The sequence below is a fragment of the Canis lupus genome, chromosome 28, assembly GCF_003254725.2.
Source record: "Canis lupus dingo isolate Sandy chromosome 28, ASM325472v2, whole genome shotgun sequence".
Lineage (NCBI taxonomy): Eukaryota > Metazoa > Chordata > Mammalia > Carnivora > Canidae > Canis > Canis lupus.
The window spans coordinates 24218231-24236895 of NC_064270.1; the positions used below are offsets into that span (position 1 = coordinate 24218231).

The 18665-nt window shown below is 44.8% G+C and overlaps 1 protein-coding gene across 49 annotated transcripts in view; it reads left to right on the forward strand.

Annotated features, from left to right (window-relative positions):
• Positions 1 to 18665, forward strand: part of TCF7L2 (transcription factor 7 like 2) — a 281057-nt gene that overhangs the window by 64410 nt on the left and 197982 nt on the right. For all 49 annotated transcript variants that reach the window (XR_007406926.1, XR_007406927.1, XR_007406925.1 and 46 more), the window contains one exon: positions 14160 to 14261. Coding sequence is in view for 41 of the 49 variants with exons in the window: in XM_025467219.3 (XP_025323004.3) it covers positions 14160 to 14261 (102 nt within the window). In the remaining 8 variants the exon portion in view is untranslated. The remainder of the gene's footprint in view (positions 1 to 14159; positions 14262 to 18665) is intronic.

Here is an 18665-nt window from a genome sequence, read left to right on the forward strand (position 1 = left end):
GAAGTTTTAAGTTTATTTTTAATTAACCTGCTTCTTCTAGAATCTTCTGTCAGCCAACTACAGTGGGGAGATGACATGGTAACCTTTGTTAGGGTAGCTCAGCCTGGAAGAGTGCACACAGGACCTGGTTAGATGAGTAGAGAGATGTCAACTTAGTTCTTCCCCTTGACTACCTAGCCCTTTCCTGGGATCGCATCCTCTTTGACCTGAAACTTTCTGCCTGCTTGATGTTCAGACTACCTTCTGCGAAGATCTTTCTTGCTGCTGTCAAAAGACTGAGACCTGAAATTCCATCTCCGGGTCCCTGGGAGCTCCAGAAGTACAGATGTCCAGGTTCTGTGGTCAGAGCTGTTTGGGATTACAAATAAACCAAAGCCTGGGAAACTTTCTTGCTCTTAACAGTACAGACCTCAGGGGGAGGAGATAACCAAACTTGAAGTCGTTGGAATTGATTTTTGCATCCAGATGACATAGTAATGAGCTAAGTGGTTAGCTTCAGATCATTACTGCTCCTTCCCAAGCCAGGTTCTTGAAGGACTAAAACCACGAAAGCAGAGAACAGGTTTGTTTGGAGAGGAACGGTGACTCTGCTGAGGGAAGGGAGGGTGGCCCAGTGCGCTTGAACGTGGGAAGTCAAGGTGGTGCTTACTTCAAAGTGAGTAGAATTGTCTAATTCTGTTTCTTCAAGTGGCTCCCCCCCAACCCCTTATTTTTTGAAATAGGGATTTGATTTGGTGTTTGGATATTTTTGATGGTATTTCTGTCTTCTCAGTGCCTTGGGTTATTTCAGAAAGTTTCACTCCGAGCCTGGAACGTGTCAGCGAGTGTGCTGTCAACCACTCTCTGCGGAGAGAAAGTCTCGCATAAAACAACCTTAAGATCCCTATCTCTTCCAATCACCCACGTCCGATGATCATATCCATTGTTCTGCCGTTTGCCTCTTGGCATATGCTGGTCACTGTGTGCATACAGTTAAAAACACAAAGCAGCCCCCTCTGTCCGAAGGGTCTGGAATATCCCAGTGTTGCAGAGGAGACTTTGGAAGTGGACAGAACTCTGTTTCCTTCCCCAAGTGAGGTTATTGTGCTCAAAATATCTCCTGGTAGTTTATTAAAGGAAACCACAGGATGGGGTCAGAGGCAGTCTCTTGGGCTGGCAGTCTCCTATCTTGCCTGTCTTTCTAGATCTTTCTCCCCAGGCAGTCCACCCCCAGATGGCATGCTGTCCCTGGGTGGTGGTGGGGGGGTGGGTGCAGGGGGCAGGGGGCAAGCCCGCTTCTCTGCCCTGGCCTGGAGTTGGAGCAGCACGGCCTCCCAATGGCCCATCTCATCCGCACTCGTCCCTGCGGGGCGTTAGGAAGGAATTTGGGGTGTGGAGTTCCGTGAGTGACTAGGATTAGGCCAGTCGGGTCTGCAGTCAGACGAGAAGTGTGTAGGCAAAGAGAACTATTGTGTGAGGCTCCTCCGGACAGAAAGCCCGCCTTCATCTTTTACTGTGCCTAATGGACAATTGAGACATTCAGCTTATGTCTGAAAGGTCTAGCAGACCTCCCAGACGAAGGCTTGTAGGAGAAGCAAATACAGACAAGGATTACCAACAGGGGAAACAACCAGGGCAGAGTCCTGGGAGAGAATGTTTATTTCCTTGCTCTCTAGGAGGGATTTGGAAAGAGCCGTAATCCTGGGTTAGGAGTAATTTGTTACAGCAAGATGATACTTGAGTGGCAGGCCGCTTCTGGCTGAGGCAGCAAGACTGGTGTGCAGGGGGGTCGGGGGCCTCCAGAAGGTCAGCCTCACTAAATCTTCACCCTGGCTCCGGGGTTTGTTCCTCCGCAAGCAAAATGAACCAGAGGTGCTGCTGACCTTTTGGCTTTCCTGAGGGTAGCATTACGAAGCATCTCCACATGCTTGTCACAGCCAGCATCGGACAATAAAAATTTGGACAGGGAGACCTTGCTGGAGCCACCGGCCTCTCTCAAATGTGACAAGGGGAAACAAAAATAAAAGGGAAATGCAGCGCCTGTTCCCAGCTTCAGTTGGGAGTTTGAGGCCCGGAGCCCAGGTCTGTCTTGCATTTTTGTTCTTAAGTCGACTAATTAAAAAAAGCACATTAATTGGTTGCTTGTCGACTGCCAACCAAGACTTGCCTTGTCTTTTGTTGTCGTGGAACAGGACAGAATAGGGAGGAGCCCGAATCCGGGGAAGCCCAAGTCTTGAGAGCTGCTGGCTGTGGAGAAAGAAAGGATCTTTTAGAGATCCGGATTTTAATATGTGCTGCAATCGTGCTGATTCCTGGATTGAAAATAACTCTTCCAGGTCACCAGGACCCTGTTACTTTCTGGCTTTGTATCCTCAAAGGTCACCCGATGGCCACACCTCTAATGGACCTGTGACTTCTGACTTTTAACTCCTCTTTGCAAATCTTCACTGTCCTGTCATTGACCCAGCATGTCCTCTGGGGTTGAAAATGTGGTGAGGAAGTCCTTTGGGAGACTCTGGACAGGTGATTCCATTCCCATTTCATGGCTAGGGAAACTGAGGTGCAAAGCTGTCATGGCCTGCTTGAAGCCACAGACAGGGTGATGGAGAATGGAATATGTAGGGTTCGGGTGTCCATTGACTCAAGTGCTCCCCTCGGTTTGGTTTGCCTTGGAATAGCTCATCACCCTCTTCTCCTTCTCCTTCTCCTCTCCTTCTTTTCTTCTTCTTCTTCTTCTTCTTCTTCTTCTTTTTTTTTTAATTTATTCATGGGAGACAGAAAGAGAGAAAGAGAGGCAGAGACACAAGCAGGCTCCATGCAGGGAGTCCGACGTGGGACTCGATCCCGGGTCTCCAGGATCACGCCCTGGGCTGAAGGCGGCACTAAACCGCTGGGCCACCCGGGCTGCCCCTCATCACCCACATCTGTGGCTGTCTGCTGTGGCTCTTCCTCGGCACATTTCATCTGGGGCGTGCTGTATTCTTTCCGGGTTTCATGAGGTCTTGCTGTTGGAACGGTCCCTTCCCCAGATCCCATGCCAGCCAGTCACATTTGGAAATTGCTTGTTTCCCAAGATGCTTTGGAGGGTCAGAATTTTCCTTAAAGAATAGGTTTGTTCACCTGTTTTTCAATTCATTTTTGAGGCGTTCTGGCACTGTAGGTGGAGTCTATGTGTGTGTCCTCTCCCCCACACCTTTGTCTTTGAAATGAATCTGATAACTATCAAATGACTTGGTGCATTTTTTTTTTGTAATCCATTTTAAAAATCGAGATATAATTCACATTAAATTTACTCATTTAAAGTACACAATTTGGCAGGTTTTAGTACATTCACAGTAGCGTGCAAACATCACCACTGTCAATTTCCAGGACAGTTTCATCACCCCCAAAAGAAACTCTGTACCCACTGGCAATCACTCCCCATCTCCCCTCTCCCAGTCCCTGGCAGTCACTAATTTAACCACTGTCTCCATGGATTTGCATATTCTGGGTATTTCATATAGGAGGAATCCTACAATGTGTGGCCTTTTTGGTCTGCCTCTTTAAGTTAGCCTGATGTTTCCTGGGTCATTCTTGTAGCCTGTGTCAGTAGTCATTTGTTTTTATTACCAAATAATATTCTACTGTATGCGTAGATCATCGTTCCCTTATCCATTCATCAGCCGAGACTCGGTGTGCTCTTGTCCCAGTTGGCCCTGAATTGGCCGAGCTCCCAGTGATGTCCACACTTACCACTCCATGCCTTCCAGCTTACTTCCCGGTCTGTAGGTGCCTGTGTCCACTTTGCGTGCCTGTAGACAAGCAGGTGGTAACTAGCATATTCCAATCAACTGCACTATCCTTGGCTTTTTTTGTAAGAAACAGTAATCAAAAAATGTGGTGAACAAAGTGGGTTGTTTTTGGTCTGTCTCTTAATATGAGGTTCCGGCAGTGGCACACCAACGTTCGTTATTGGTTAGTTACCATGGGGGTGGTGGTGGTGGTGGAGCAGGGAGTGTGGGGGAGGAGTTTGTACTATGAGGTCTCTGGGGGTCGAGATGTGTGACCTGTTTGAGGACAGGAGGGCGAGAGCTTTTGTGCTCTAGTTCTTCAGCCTTGGGCCAATGGCTCAGGGACTTGGGTGCTTTTGGCAGGACTGCCATTGGCTTAGAATCCACAGCCCTCTGTGGGGGAGCTTGATCTTGAGGCTGCCTGAAGACTCTGATGTGCCCAGTCCTTGGTTGCTCTCGGTCATACCAGAGCCAGACTGTCTCTGAGGCTGATTTCCTACCAGCTGCCTGTGTGGGGGTGGGGGCGGCACCCTTGGTTTTGCCCAACATCTGTGTGTCTACTTCGCCCTCCCTCCCACTGCTCATTCTACTCAGTCTCCTTTAAGAGCTTTTGAGAATCCTGGCCTGAAAATACTGAAACTGCATTCTGGTTCAGAATCCCTCTGTGGGACTAAGTCACTTAATTTCTTTCTGCTTTTCTTCACTTTTACTTACTTTATTTTATTATTTTTTAAAGATTTTATTTATTCATGAGAGACACACAGAGAGAGAGAGAGAGAGAGAGAGAGTGAGAGCTACAGAGCGAGAGAGAGAGAGAGAGAGAGAGAGAGAGAGGCAGAGACACAGGCAGAGGGAGAAGCTGGCTCCATGCAGGGAGCCTGATATGGGACCCCATCCCAGGACTCCAGGACCAGGCCCTGGACCAAAGGCCGCGCTAAACCGCTGAGCCCTCAGCCTGCTGAGGGACTCCCCTCTTTACTTATTTTAAAAGATTGATTTATTCATTTTAAAGAGAGAGTGAGAGCAAGTGGGAGGGACAGAGGCAGAGGGAGAGAGAATCCCAAGCCAACTCCACGCTGAGCATGGAGCCTAAGGTGGGGCTTGATCTCATGACCCTGAGCCGAAACCACGAGTCAGATGCTCAGCTGAGTGTGGCACCCAGGCGTCCCTGCTTTTCTTCTTTTAGAACAGGTTTGGAGGTTATATGCTTTGACCACTTAAAAAAGATGTAGGGACAATCAGTGCAGAAGTTTAAAAGAACTTTAGAGAAAGGAAGCTGGAATCTGCAAATATACAACCCACTCATTGTTGATACTGCCCTAGTACCGATAGTTTATGCTAATTACTGATCATGAGGGTCTTTAGTTGAGGTAAAAAAAAAATTACAGACCCTTCAGCCCAATCCCAGATAGTTGGATTTAGCAGGTCCAGCATGGGTCAGGGGGAAAGTTTCCCTAAACAAACCAGCGAGGTGTGGGACCTGTTGGACCATGTCACCATCATGAATTAAGTCTTTCTTTATAATATTTTTGCTTCCTTGTGTTAGTCTCTTGTACCATTGACTAGCTTGTTGTCCATTGAGTGGTTCTTAGATGACTACTGTTCAAGGCCTCAGAGTATCTAGTCCACACTGGGCACAGAGCACATGCTTTGTAAATGCTGCAGGAATCTCTGTGTTAAAAGAGAATGGGACTTTTGAGCTAATTTCTTCTGTTTTCTTTCTTTCTTTCTTTCTTTCTTTCTTTCTTTCTTTCTTTCTTTCTTTCTTTCTTTCTTTCTTTCTTCTTTCTTCTTTCTTCTTTTTCTTCTTCCTTTTTTTTTTTTTTGTAATGAATTTCAGAATTCCTGCTCGATTTTTCTTTTTCTTTCTTTCAGTCATAGAGCATGGATTATTTCTGCTGTATATCTCTTCCAAGCAGGAAAGCAAGTGGATAGGTAGGTGAGGAGAGGTTAGTTTATGCTGTAGTAGCAAACATCTCATAAATCTCAGTGGGTTATATTAAACAGTTACTTATTGCTCAGACTATATATCTATCACTGGTGTTCTTGAGGCTCTGCTCTATTCTTTCGATCTGGGTCATAGGCTGATGGAGCAGCCACCTTCTCATGTGCTCTGCATCATTAGGGTGGAAGAAGACCACTCTGGTAAATGCGTGCTGCAGGCCATCAGCTGGAACTAGGCATATGGCCCTACCACACCGTTACATGGTCCAGGAAGGACACAATCTTACTGTGTGCCCAGAGGTGGAGAGCTGGAAATATTTGGTAAATGGTAGCAATGACTCTCATCAGCTGCCCTACTGGTCATGAAATGTCTGGCTTTCATAGGCAAAGTATACTTACTGCCTTACTCACTCCCAGAAGTCACCCAAAAGTCCTATCCAGTCCTGGCTTGAAGCTGAAATTCTAGGATCTTTAGTGGTGTGTGGTAGTCTTTTTAATTTTTTCTGCCCACATTTTTATTTAAATTCTAGTTAGTTAACATATAGTGTGGTATTGTTTTCCGGAGTAGCATTTAGTGATTCATCACTTCCAGACTTAGGCCCAGAGTGAGGAAGAGGTTGCCCACTGAAGAAGAAAAAGTGATTGTCCAGATAGTGGCACGAGTGGGCCTGGAAAGGGGGTTTCTGGATTCTTTCTCTCTCTTGTGCTAACTCAGGAACACACAGCCCTGATTTTCAGAGTGACTTTTTTTCAGGAGGGTGGAAGGAAGGCCCAGGTCTCAACCCAAGGGGCCCAGCTGGGTTTGAGAGAAGGGCCTGGTGAAATTCTATCCAGCTGTGCTTCCCTGAGCTGCCAAACCGTGGCCTCCCTGCAAAACCACTGACCTAGGAAATGCAAAAATATCTCAAAGCCGGGTATTGAATAGCTGGTGGGATAAAAAGTTTTGGTTGTTGGATTTTTGGTTTGTTATTTGCTTGTTTGCTCAGTTTCCCCCTTACTACCGGTGGCCTCAATAGCTCTGGTAGAAATAGTTTTCTAGTAGCCTTGGAGGAAAATTTAACGTTTGCCCAGCGACCTGGGGGGATAAGAGAGCCGATCGATGCTGGAGAGGATGGTTCATTCTTTTGGGGCTGCTGTGCAATGTTCCCTGTGAGATACTACTGCTTAACAGTTGATAAGAAAACCAAAGGAAGGTAGAGAGGGGCATTCTGAGGCGGGTCGAGATGAAGTGGTCTGGAACTCTGCCTACTAGAAGGCCAGCTGACCCAGGGACCTCAGGCAAGCTGGGTCTGACTTCTACTGGCCTTAATTTTCTCCTTGGTAAAATGTTAGTTGCACCTTTCTGTTCATTTATTTTATAGGATTATTGTGACTCTGGTTTTGAACTCTAAGATACTCTATAAATGTGAAGTGATACTGTTATGACCCTTTTGATGGTTATGGATAGGAAGAAAAAGGTTAATTGCAAGGATTTCATTTAAAAATCTTGTAGCAACTAGGGATAGAAGGCAGGGATATTAAATTGTTGTCTTACACGAGGGCCTGATATGTTTTCCCCCCCATATTCCTTTAATGTTGAGAAGTGGGATAGTGACTTTAAGGGAAACATTCCTGAATTCCTACTATGTTTGGTGTCATTAAAAAAAAAAAAACGGGGGTGGTGGTGGTGGTGGAATAAAGCCAATCCTAGCATCTTATTTCATTTTCTTCTGTGGCTTTTTTCCTTCTTCAAGTTCAGAACATACCCAGCCTTCGAGGTCTTTGGTTTTCTTTGCCTCAGTAACTATAGTATATATTCACTTATGCTATATCCCAACCAGCCACAATCACATGTTCCTGAATTCTTTCTGTACAGTCACACTTTATGGACAAATAATGCCTCTTTAAATAGAGCCTCTATCTTAGGCTTTTATGTGGATTTTTCAAAAGAAGCAATTCCCAGGCTATGTTTTAAAAAACCTATAATGAAGCAACCTAATCTCCTATACCTCCTGCCTCTACGGGGAAAATTGCTCAAACCGATTTTGTATGGTGGCCTTGAGGATTCTACAGGATTGATGACTTCTGGTGTCATTTCACTGTGGAGGTATATGTGATCCAGGCTGGCTTTGGGAAACCTGTTGTTACCTGTATGATTCAGAGGGTAGGACAGGATATTAATCACAGCTTCTTATAATTTAACTACTCTGGATATATTGGGTTTCCCTGACCCCCAGAGCAGAATTATTTATTTAGAGAAGATGTACTGAATTTTCCATCTTCCAGTTCTGAGCAGTGAGGTAGGTTCTGAAAAGAGAGAGCCAAACGTGTTCTTTAACAGACCTGTGTTTGTGGCTGCAACGTGAGGGTGTGCCTCCCGACGTGAGCTCCTGAAGAAAGGCATGCGTGCTGTTAGCGATATCCTTGTGCTTCCTGTTGTCTCACTTGTGACGTTTTTCCATTTTCCTCTTAGGTTGAGTGGCTGCTGATGGCCTTTTCTTTTGTAAAGTGGAGGGGTATAAACATTATAGTCATGCTTTTACCCTTTCTGGCTCACACGTTTGTGGCAGAGTCGGCATGGCCTATATGACAAGGCCGCACAGGTTGGATGAATGGTCACCTCGTGGAGGAGGAAGGGACTCATTGTTTGGATGTGATAGGCCATGGCTTGTGGTCTCTTGGTGTGGGTGTTTGGACAAAGCATTCACTTTCTGTTTTATCAGAAACAACTTGTATGAATCTCTGTTGCTTGGGAGAGTTAGGAAGACTAAGCAGTCATGACCTGTCATGAGCATGGTTTCCAGCAATTTTGAATTCTTGAAAAATGGATTTTCCTAGGGAGAAGCACACCTGCTGAGAAATCTTGGTTTGCAAAGGCTGTTTTGTTGTTTTTGTATGTAGGTAGAGGATGCCTATCTACCAGTTGGGAGGAGAGCAGGGCCTTCACGGTGTTTAAAATCAGTCCTTTTCTGAGGGACAGACTTTCTGTGGGGTCTAGTTTTCCAGAAGAGGCTGGTTTCATCTCCATGTAGCAGTGTTGAGGCCCCATGGTGGCCTCTGCTCCCCATCTTGCCTTAGTCCATGACCAATGCCATCTGTTGGTGGTGGGCAGAGCTGGCATACTGTGGGCTTCATGCCAGCTTTGTGATGTGTGAGAGTTGTACACACCGAGAAGCTCTGGAGAGAGGAGCTTCTGGACCTAGGAAGGTGATTCCCAAAGCATACGGGGCACATCATCCGTGACCTGCGGCATTTCTGCTTGGTGCCCTTTCGTGATGGTTTGATGACGTGGGACACATTGCCAGTGTTATCTGGGAAGTGGGTGAGAACTCTCGAACACGTGAACCTTTTCCAGTCAGAATTGCTCACGGTTTTTCAAACTTCCATTTTGGAAAGGAGGGATAGTTATTTCGGTGAGATTGTGGTCTAGTGGTTAGACCTTGTGACTGGGAGTCATGGCTGGAGAGCTCAGATTCTTTTCCAACTTTTCTCCCCAAACTGGAGTCTGCCAGTGACGATTCAATCCAAAACGTCGCTTTTGGGCCACCGAATAATCGGCTGTCTGGATTTTAGGCCCAGTGAAGGAATGTATCCTGTCTGACTGGAAATCAGGTCTTTACACATTCATTCCCTAAGACACGGTGGCACGAGTGGCAAACTATGGCCCAGAGGCCAAAGCTGTCCTGCCACCTCTTTTTGTATGGCCTGCGAGCTAAAAATGGTTTTTATTTTTAAACTGTTGAAAAAAAAAAAAAAAAAACCAAGCAGAAGATTTCCTGACACGGGAATGGCCTATGGAATCCATATATCAGTATCGATAAATAAAGTTTTATTGGAACACAGCTATGACATAATGGGTACACATGTTGCCCATGACTGCTTCTGGGTTACCACGACAGAGCTGTTAGGACGAAATGGTATGGGTTGCAAAGCCTAAGGTATGTACTCTGGCGTTTTACAGAAAAAGTTTGCCAACCCTGTCCTGAGCACGTAAAGGGATGGACTCCACTCGCCTCTCCATCCAGTGAGATGGCCTGACTGACAGGAAGTGCCGCCAAGCTGCTTGGTATTTTATCAGCAATGTGGAGTTTCCTGGGAACTTTGTCATCAATATCATCGTTGGCCTTTGAGTTGGCCTGTTTGTTTAGAATATTAAGTTTTGTACCAAGGCCTCAGCAGGCCTCAGATGCAGGTTCTCAGAGCAGCCCCTCCTCACCATCCTTGCTCCTGAAGCTGGTGTCATGAGGATGGGGTGCCTTGGTTGGGAGTAGGTTTCCTCAGGCCCACTTTCCTCAGGTTTCCTGGATCCTGCGAGCGTCTTCTGATTCGGAAGAGCCCTACTGGTTTGCCTTTCCTTGTCCTTCTTTTCATTGGGGGCGGGGGGGGGGGGGGGAGGAGAAGTTAGAGTTACATACCTTTTTCCTTTTTTTTGCTGACAATTTAACAGGCTTTTAGAGTTCCCTGATTCCATTCAGACCGTTGGCTTTGTGTATATTTTGAGACTTTGTCCACAGGTCTGAAGCTTAACTTAAGCTCCCTAAGACATATCATAAAATATGATTTGGGGAAAAACCGTAATGGGCCATGAGCAGAACATTAGTATTAAACAAAGGATGAAACACTTAAGCCAAGATGGCCTTATATATTTATTATTTTTTATTTTTTTGCAAAATGCAAGTTGAGCAGGACTCCATTTCAACAGTTTTCAATGCAGGAATTCCCATGGCCCTGTTTGATTGCAGTTTGCTGAAAAGTTTAATGTTTTTGTAGGCAATTCATAATTTCCACGTTGAGCGGCTCGAAAGGAAGAGAGCTGGAGCCCAGTGTTGTTTTTATAGTGGGATGGTGGGAACTTTTTTTTTTCTTCCCCAAAAGGATATAAAACTGAAGTTGGACCAGGGGGGAAATGTGGCGTGGCATGGCGTTGCGTTCCAGCCCTTTTGTAAATCCTAGATGCCTCCTCCTCCGGGTCTTCCTTTAGGACCCAACAGAAGAGAATTTCCTGCTGCCTAGTGTCTCCAGGAAGGAAAAGATTTTCCTCTAGGCTATAATCGTACCTAATTTCCTTTTTCTTCCCTTTATTTATTTATTTTCCTTATTAATAAGGACCAATTGTGGAAGATGAAGGAACCTGGGAAACCCATCACTTTTGGAGGAGGTTAATAACTTCCTTTAAAAAATCCTGACATAATACTTATTTCCCCAGAAGGAACCTCGTCTGCCTGAATGCCAGTTATTTCCAAGGGACGGGCACAGATTTGCGGGGGCCCAACCATTCTGTGGGATCATGTTGCACTGGGATGGAGAGGTTGAGGCTGTCACCGCGGAGTCCTTGCAAGCCAGCAGGATTGGGGCTGTCTTCCTCTACCATCTGGATTTGGTTAGCTCTCTCTGGGCAGTGGGGCCGAGTCTCATTTCCTCCAACCAGTAATGTTATATAGGCAGTGATCCTGGGCTGCCCTAACATAATTGAAAATTATGTGTATTGTAGGCTTGGAGCGCTGAAATGTAGGCTCATAAAAATATGTGGTGCAGGTAGCCTGCGGAGATTGGATATGGCACACAATGAAGCTTTTATGTAAAATAAGAATTATAAGACTCTGCATTAATATTGCATTATGGGTATGACAGTTCTCTGGTGGGGTCCTTGGGGCAGGTCTGTCACCTTAAACAAAGCCTAAATTTCCGAATTCTATGGAGCTGGGATTTGGATGTGATCAAATCAGTTTTGCAGATGGCCGAAGATGAAAACTTGTCTGTTAATCTAACCCTGCCCACTGAGGCATAAGTGTGTGGCACTCAGCTTGGCATTTTTCCTCACAGGTTTTTATGAGAGGAGAGATGAGTATTGGCAGGTGTCCCATTTTGGTTGGCCTCAAGGAAATGATACTATTGAGTGGTTTTGACCAATGAGGCTCATATATTTATGTGGCAGGTGAGAATGGGAAGCAGTCAAGGTGAGATGGGATGGAAGAGGTTCCCATGGTCCACTGGCTTGGGTTATATATATAGGCTGAGGGAGACCATGGAGACTTTTACTACAGTGGTTCTCAACTTGCGATGTTACTGCCCCCAGAGAAGATAATTGGAAATGGCTTGATTATAAGGGTGACAGAGGTGGGGGGTCGGGTGCCTGCTGGTATTTACTGTCTGGGAGTCTAGAATCCTTAAGTGCTGGGGCAGCCCCTCCATCACCCTTGTCCCAGATAGGAAAACCCCTTCAGTTAACTGATGAAAAACTGGAGGTCCGTAGAAGCAAAGGGATTTGATGCGAGGTATTGTGGTGAGTCACCAGAACTAGTAACTGGGTTCCCTCACAGAAGGGCCTTCTGGGTAACAGCTCTGAGGTTGTAGAATTGCTCTAACCTTGTACAGATGTAGGTCGAGAAAATGACTGTGAGCTTTGGCAGGTAGCTTGTGGGCCAGGGTCTTCCAGTTTAAGATGTAACTGCATTTGGTTTTAATTCACTGGACAATTGTATCTTTAAGGAACCTATGGGAAAGCTTGTGTGTGGCTTTCGCCCTTCATTTCATGTGGGATTTGAGCCAACCCCAAATCCTTCTTTCTGGACTGCCCTTCCCCCTCAGCTTCTTTCTGGACTGCCACTCCTCCCTGCCCCCCAGCTGTCCTTTTTCTTTATGACGAAATCTTTCTGGCTTAACAAGACCTACTCTGTGCAGTCTTCTCCAGTCTCTTTTCTCAGAAATACTGTCTTGCTTCTTGGCATTCCCTAGGCATGATTCCCTGAGTCTCTGCCACATTTCCACTATGTTCTGTCTGGACTTAATCTGAGTTTGTTCCCTCACATGCACATAAACTCTCTGAGGGCGGACAATCTTCCTGTGTCCTTAATCCTTCATGGGAAGGTGCTGTACAAAAAGTTTAATCCATATTCATTGAGTCAAATTTCCTGTACAATTTATATGAAAACTAATCGTTTATTTTACTTTGGGAATCTCTGAAAAGATCAAGATGGCCCCTTCTATTCCCTCCAAGCATTAATTGATGCATTAAACAGTTGGCCTTCAGAGATACAAAGGCTGGCAAAGTCCTTATTAAATGACTTAGCATTGTGTCTTCAGTTTTGCTCAGTGGTTTGAAGGTTTCCCGAGTAAAACTGGCGTGATGTCACCCACCAAAGTCAAGTGCCTTGGAGTTGCTTGCACATATGCTAAGTATCTCTGACTGGGCAAGCCACCTCACCTCACTTTTCCTTGTTTATACAGTGAGGAGTTGGATCAGTTGATCTGGTCCTTCTGAAAGCTGAACTATCACTTATGAAAGAAGTAACTCTCTTTCCCTCGTGCCATGTATTTTCCACCTCAGAGAAGAGCAGAGATAGATGTCATTGGCTTATACCTTTAACTTAATTTGTGTGGTAAACTTGTGTGTATTTAAGAATTTCTGGGACTCCTGGGTGGCTTAGTGGTTGAGTGTCTGCCTTCAGCTCAGGGTGTGATCCTGGAGTCCGGGGATCTAGTCCCACATTAGGCTCCCTGCGAGGAGCCTGCTTCTCCCTCTGTCTGCCTCTCTTCTCTCTCTCTCTCTCTCTCTCTCTCTCTCTCTCTCTCTCTGTGGCTGTCATGAATAAATAAATAAAATCTTAAAAAAAAAAGAATTTCTTAGGACTTTTGAGATGAGCGTATAAATTGCACTGTGCCCTGTTTGTACATCTTTTACTGAGAAGTACTTTTTGTTTTCAAAGATTTATTTGAGAGAGTGAGCGAGTGGAGGAAGGGGCAGGGGCAGAGAGAGAATCTCAGCAGACCCTCTGCTGAGTGTGGAGCCTGATGTGGGGCTTGATCTCAGTGGGGCTTGATTTCAAGACCCTGAGACCATGACCTGAGCCAAAACCCAAGAATCTGATGCTTAACCAACTGAGCCACCCAGGTGCCCTGAGAAGTATTTTTGTTTTATAAGCTTTTGGGTTGGTTTTGAGGAGTTCCATCCTCACCTACTTGAGTAGTTTCTACTAAAGGATAGTTGCGCATATATACTCAGCTTTAAAGTGAAGGACGATGGCATTTTAGAAATGAAGGTCACTGAAAGAGCAGATCTGGAGTTGACGGTCTCCTAGATGCCTCTGGCTTGAGACTCCCATTTGCTTTCTTCCTTTGGAAGGCCTGTGTTGTCTCCTGTGTCCCTGTTGTCTCCCTCTCAGTGAGGCAGGATTAATGAGATCATGTTATCGGGGCCAGCCTGACGTTGGAACGCAAAGACCAAATTATAGCTGCTAGTCGTGTTGATGTTCTAGAAATGTGCCTGTTGAACCTGAGCTCTTGGGAATAACCTATTGGGATGGCATGATTTTTCTGTTGATGTTGTTTGCATGCTTTTCAGTTTTTCAGTGTTGTTATTTGCATGTCTTTACTCCTTTTAGTTTCTCATCTGTGTATCAGGCACCCCAGGAATTATGTCTTGGGATAGCAGTTTTGGGTTTCTTTCCTCAATTCATTTGCCATGTTCGTTCTGTTTTCTCCCTCCAGTATCTCCAGATGAAATGGCCACTGCTTGACGTCCAGGCGGGGACCCTCCAGAGTAGACAAGCCCTCAAGGATGCCCGCTCTCCGTCACCGGCACACATTGTCGTAAGTGACCTGACAAAGGCAGTTGCTTCCTTTATTGGGAGGAGATGAAGAAATATTCTTTTGTTGATAACAGGCCTTGCTTATCTGTTTTTCTCTTTAAAAAATATGTATTTTTGGATTATTCTTGGATATGGCTTATATCTAAAAGGTATCTATTTTCTGTTACTGGACCTTAGTGATGGTTACCCACCTGGAAATTTTGGAGATCTTCTCACCACGCCTTCCTCTTTGTGTTGGGTTGGTCTAGTCTTGTGGTCTCCATAATGGTGCACTATTACCATTAGTGGGGAGACTGGTGCCAAAGCCACTTAAAAAAAATACAACCCCCAGATCATTTTCTGAAAAACTCATTTTAGTGGAGGTGAGTTACAGAGGAGGGAATTAGAAAATTCAAAGGGGAAGCACTGAATTTGAGACTTTACAATCCCCTGCATCCCCCAATTTATTTTAATTGTTAGAAAGTAACATTCTCCATTAACATCAGCACAATTTTATCTGGGCTGATTGATTGTGAACAGAGTAGAAGTGAATTTGGAAAGGCTTAAGTTAAATGATCTGTACATCCCTGGCTTTGAGAGCCTGTGGGTTTAACATTTGTTTTTAGCAGTGAGAGATTATAACATAAAGTGTTATAAAAAATATATGTAGACATATTTTTAATGTACTTCTGGATTTTGTAGGCTCTGACAGTGGAATTTATAAATTAACCTCTCGAGAAGATGGCTCAGCCTTATTAGAATATTCTCTTCCATATATTTGTGTCATGAGCTGGACTTCATACTTTTGAAATAATTAATGGAAGACTCATTTTTATAATGAATCTATGACAGGTAGAATTATGCAAAGCTTGAAATAATTCATGTATTTTTTATTTAAGTATCATAAAATGTTATCCATTAATGTATTTTGCCTCTATGTTAGTTGTAATGTCTAAAAATGGCAAAATGATTTTCTTAAGTGGAAAAATCTTAAGATGCATTGTGTCAAATTTCAGGCTAACTGCCTCCTTACTTTGTAGCTTGCTATAATTGAGTATATATTATTTAATGAATTATGCCTCTGTTATATGAATATTAAATATATGTGTATATGTGTGTTGTACATATTACAAAAGTGATTTATTCCCGTTAGGCCACATCTTGAGTCATCGTTTGTGAAAATGTTCTACAAATTCTTATGTTACAAATGAGGCACATAGAAAGGTTGATATTTTCCCAGAAGCTTCCTCCTTCCTCCAACCCTGCAGTGACATGGATGCTCATGATTACACATACTCCTCTAGTGTCAAGATTTCAGGGCTGGAAGTAACCTTAGATCATCTCGGCCCAACCTGCTCTCAGAAAAGGAAACAGGCCCAGAGATGCCCTAAGTGAATTGCCCAATGTCACACGCTGAGTTAGTGGCCAGAGCGAGGACTGGACTCAGTTCTCAGCTCCTTTTCCGGGGCCTCGTGGCATGTTCTTTACGAAGGGAGTAGAAAGTAACTTTTCTGTGGCTGGTTCTGTTCTGTAAACTACAAATTGGGTCATAATCAGGGACAGTGTCATAGGTGTAAGGATGTTGTTGTCCTGGGGTTCCGATGCAGGTTCCTTGGAGAAAAGTGAATGCCATATAAAAAACATTTTAGCAATATACAAAGATTTTTAAAAGTGGGAGAGTTTCAGCGTCCTAGAGGAGGGTAAAACACGGAAGCATGTCCTTTCCACTTTTCCTGCCTCCCTGAATTTCTCATTGTGTGTCTAGGCTTTGAAATTTATTTCTCTGCTTTTGGAAATGCTTGGCAGGGCTGCTCCCCCATCCCCCCCTTTTTTAAGCTACAGAGAAAGGACATTATCTTTAAAATCTCTTGGAGGCTTTTTTCCTCTTTGAGTGGAGAGAAGGTATCGTGCTTAGAAGTGGCTCGGACTGGACATAGTCCCTTGTGGGTGTGAGTGGACACCATGGGTCCACACTGATGACCATCACCCAAGGGTGAGAGTGAGGCAAATCCATTTCTAGAGCGCTCCTTGATGCTGCCTCCCCAGAGAGCCTGTGAGACCGGTTGTCACAGTATAGGCCCTATGTACTTCTTTTCATATTTAGAAGTGAACACTCTGAGGATGTGGAGAGACCTTTTATTCAGGGCCAGTGTGGATTTTGGCAAGGGGAGCCCAAGGAGACTTGGGTTCCTTTATCCTCTGCTGTGTTTTGCACAGCCACCACATTGAGCACACACCACACTTCAGATGGAGTCCCAAGGAGCCACAGCGGCAAGTGCAACTTTAGTGCTCTTTGCTGTGCTCCTGGGGGCCTGGGGAATGAATGACCATTGCCTAGAGGTTTGGGGCTCTGGAGGGAAGGTGGGCTCTGGGAGCTGCATAGAGCAGAAAAGACCTTCAGCTGGGAGAAAAGGAAACCAAATCTGTGATATATTTAATGCTGTAGCAACTGAATGGTGTCTTTGGTTATATGGATTAGCATCATAATTGCATTTCTGACACTAAGGGGTGAGGAGGAAGTGCTGGAGTGGAAGGGGTTGGTAGAGGGATACAGGCAGGTCTGGAGAAGAAAGTCTGTGGTTGCTGACCTCTGCATCCATCCAGTGGTCTCACACAGCTTTTGGAGTAGAGGAGTCCTACACCTGGGGACTGTAAACAGATGATCCCCTTTTCACTGGACCTAGGGCAGTATGTCAACTAGAATCAGTTTGGCAGGCACAGTGTGTCTGTGTTGATATAGGGCACGTTCTGGATTATGGCTGATGTATCATTTGGGTCTGTGTACCGCTCAGCATTGACCCAAAGAGTCTGGGTTGTGTTCAGCTCTGCTGACGAATGGCTAACTCTTCTCCAGACCCTGGGCTCTTCCTCTCATTTTGTTCTTCTTTCTTTTAAAGAAAACTGTTGTCACATCACATTGTTTCATCAGACGTGTTTCAAAATAATTGTCTAAGGATTTCTTCCTAATTTCTCCGAAATTTGGGTTTATTGTAATTTCTGGGCCAAGTTATTTCATAATTATTTCTAATGTTTTCTTTTGAAACTAGAGAAGTGTTCAGTGTTTGTTAGTAATCATTAGAGACTATCACTATCATCGGTTGCTAGGAAAATAACTTTCTCTAGTACCCATTTGGGGCAGGATTTTCACATGGGAATTTAAACTAAAGCTTTTTGTCAGAATATTTTAATCTAGATTTTATTTTCATGTGGTTAAGCGGGTTACCACATTGTAACAAAGTAGATGTGTAGAATAAATACTCTTAATAGTAGAGTTCAATTGATCAAATAATAAATTAAGAAGCAAGCACCACAAATACTGCATCTCGTTTATTATAATCCAGTGGTTCCTAGTCTGTGGTCAGAACAGAGAAGATGTCCGAAAGATGATTTCCCAAAGATGTCTTGGAAAAAAAATATATTTTGGGGGGGTAGCCAAAAAGATAGGAGTTTATACAACAGATCCATCTCTCCCCTCTTCTTTCCTCCCTTACACCCTCTCCTTTTCCTGGCCTCTGGAAGCCCATTTGTTGATTCACATAACCAGTGATATTTTAAAATTTATATTTTTAATTCTTTGCACCCCCCCCCACTTCCCCCATGAGGGCCCAGCAGCCGGTTGTGCTAAGTGGTTGTGCTTGAGTCCTGGCCCACTCACCTCCAGCGGCCTCTAAGCTGTAGGGTTAGGAGCTGCTCCCTGGACACCACCCCCGGTTGTCTTTGCTATACAAAGACTTTCATTTAACTTCCTTTGTACCCAGCAGAAAAAGATTCTGTACCAAAAATGGTGGTATTTTGGTATAGTATGTATCTTACAAGATGGCAAGAGGCTTCACAAGTTCCAACCATGTTATCTTGGGGGCTTCCTTTTGAAGTCGTGGAATTTTACCTTGGGGTGAATTTCTAGTCCTTCCTGGTCTTGTGTGTTTTATTGTGTAATGAGCATTGAGGTATGGGATAAGAAAGCAGCTTGTATCCCGAGGAGCAAGGCCTGCCAGACTGTGGTAGTGTACTTTTTTTTTTTTTGTGGTTCTTGCTTAAATACTGAAAGAGGGCAGAAAACTTATGAAATATAGCGTGATGGGAGAGCTTCAGACAGGGTCTCTGCTTGCCTGCATTGAGCATTTTCAAGTAAGCTCAGAGGGCATGGTGAAACTTTGGCTTTTTGAGTCTGAAGAGTTTGGGGGTAGGGGGTATCCCTCATAGTTAGTAAGAAAAGCTACTTTGAGAGCATCCTATTGGTTATTAAACACATGTGGATGTTTCAACGGATTATTGGACTTGGGCTGTATTCTCATCTGCTCCACTGAGTGCTTACTGGCAGTTGCTGGGTGCTAGCAGGTTCTGTGCTAGATGCTGAGGCCCATTGCAGCCCCTACCTGTGTGGGAGGCACTGACAGTGCCAGGGGTCAGGGGCGGGGCGGCGGGG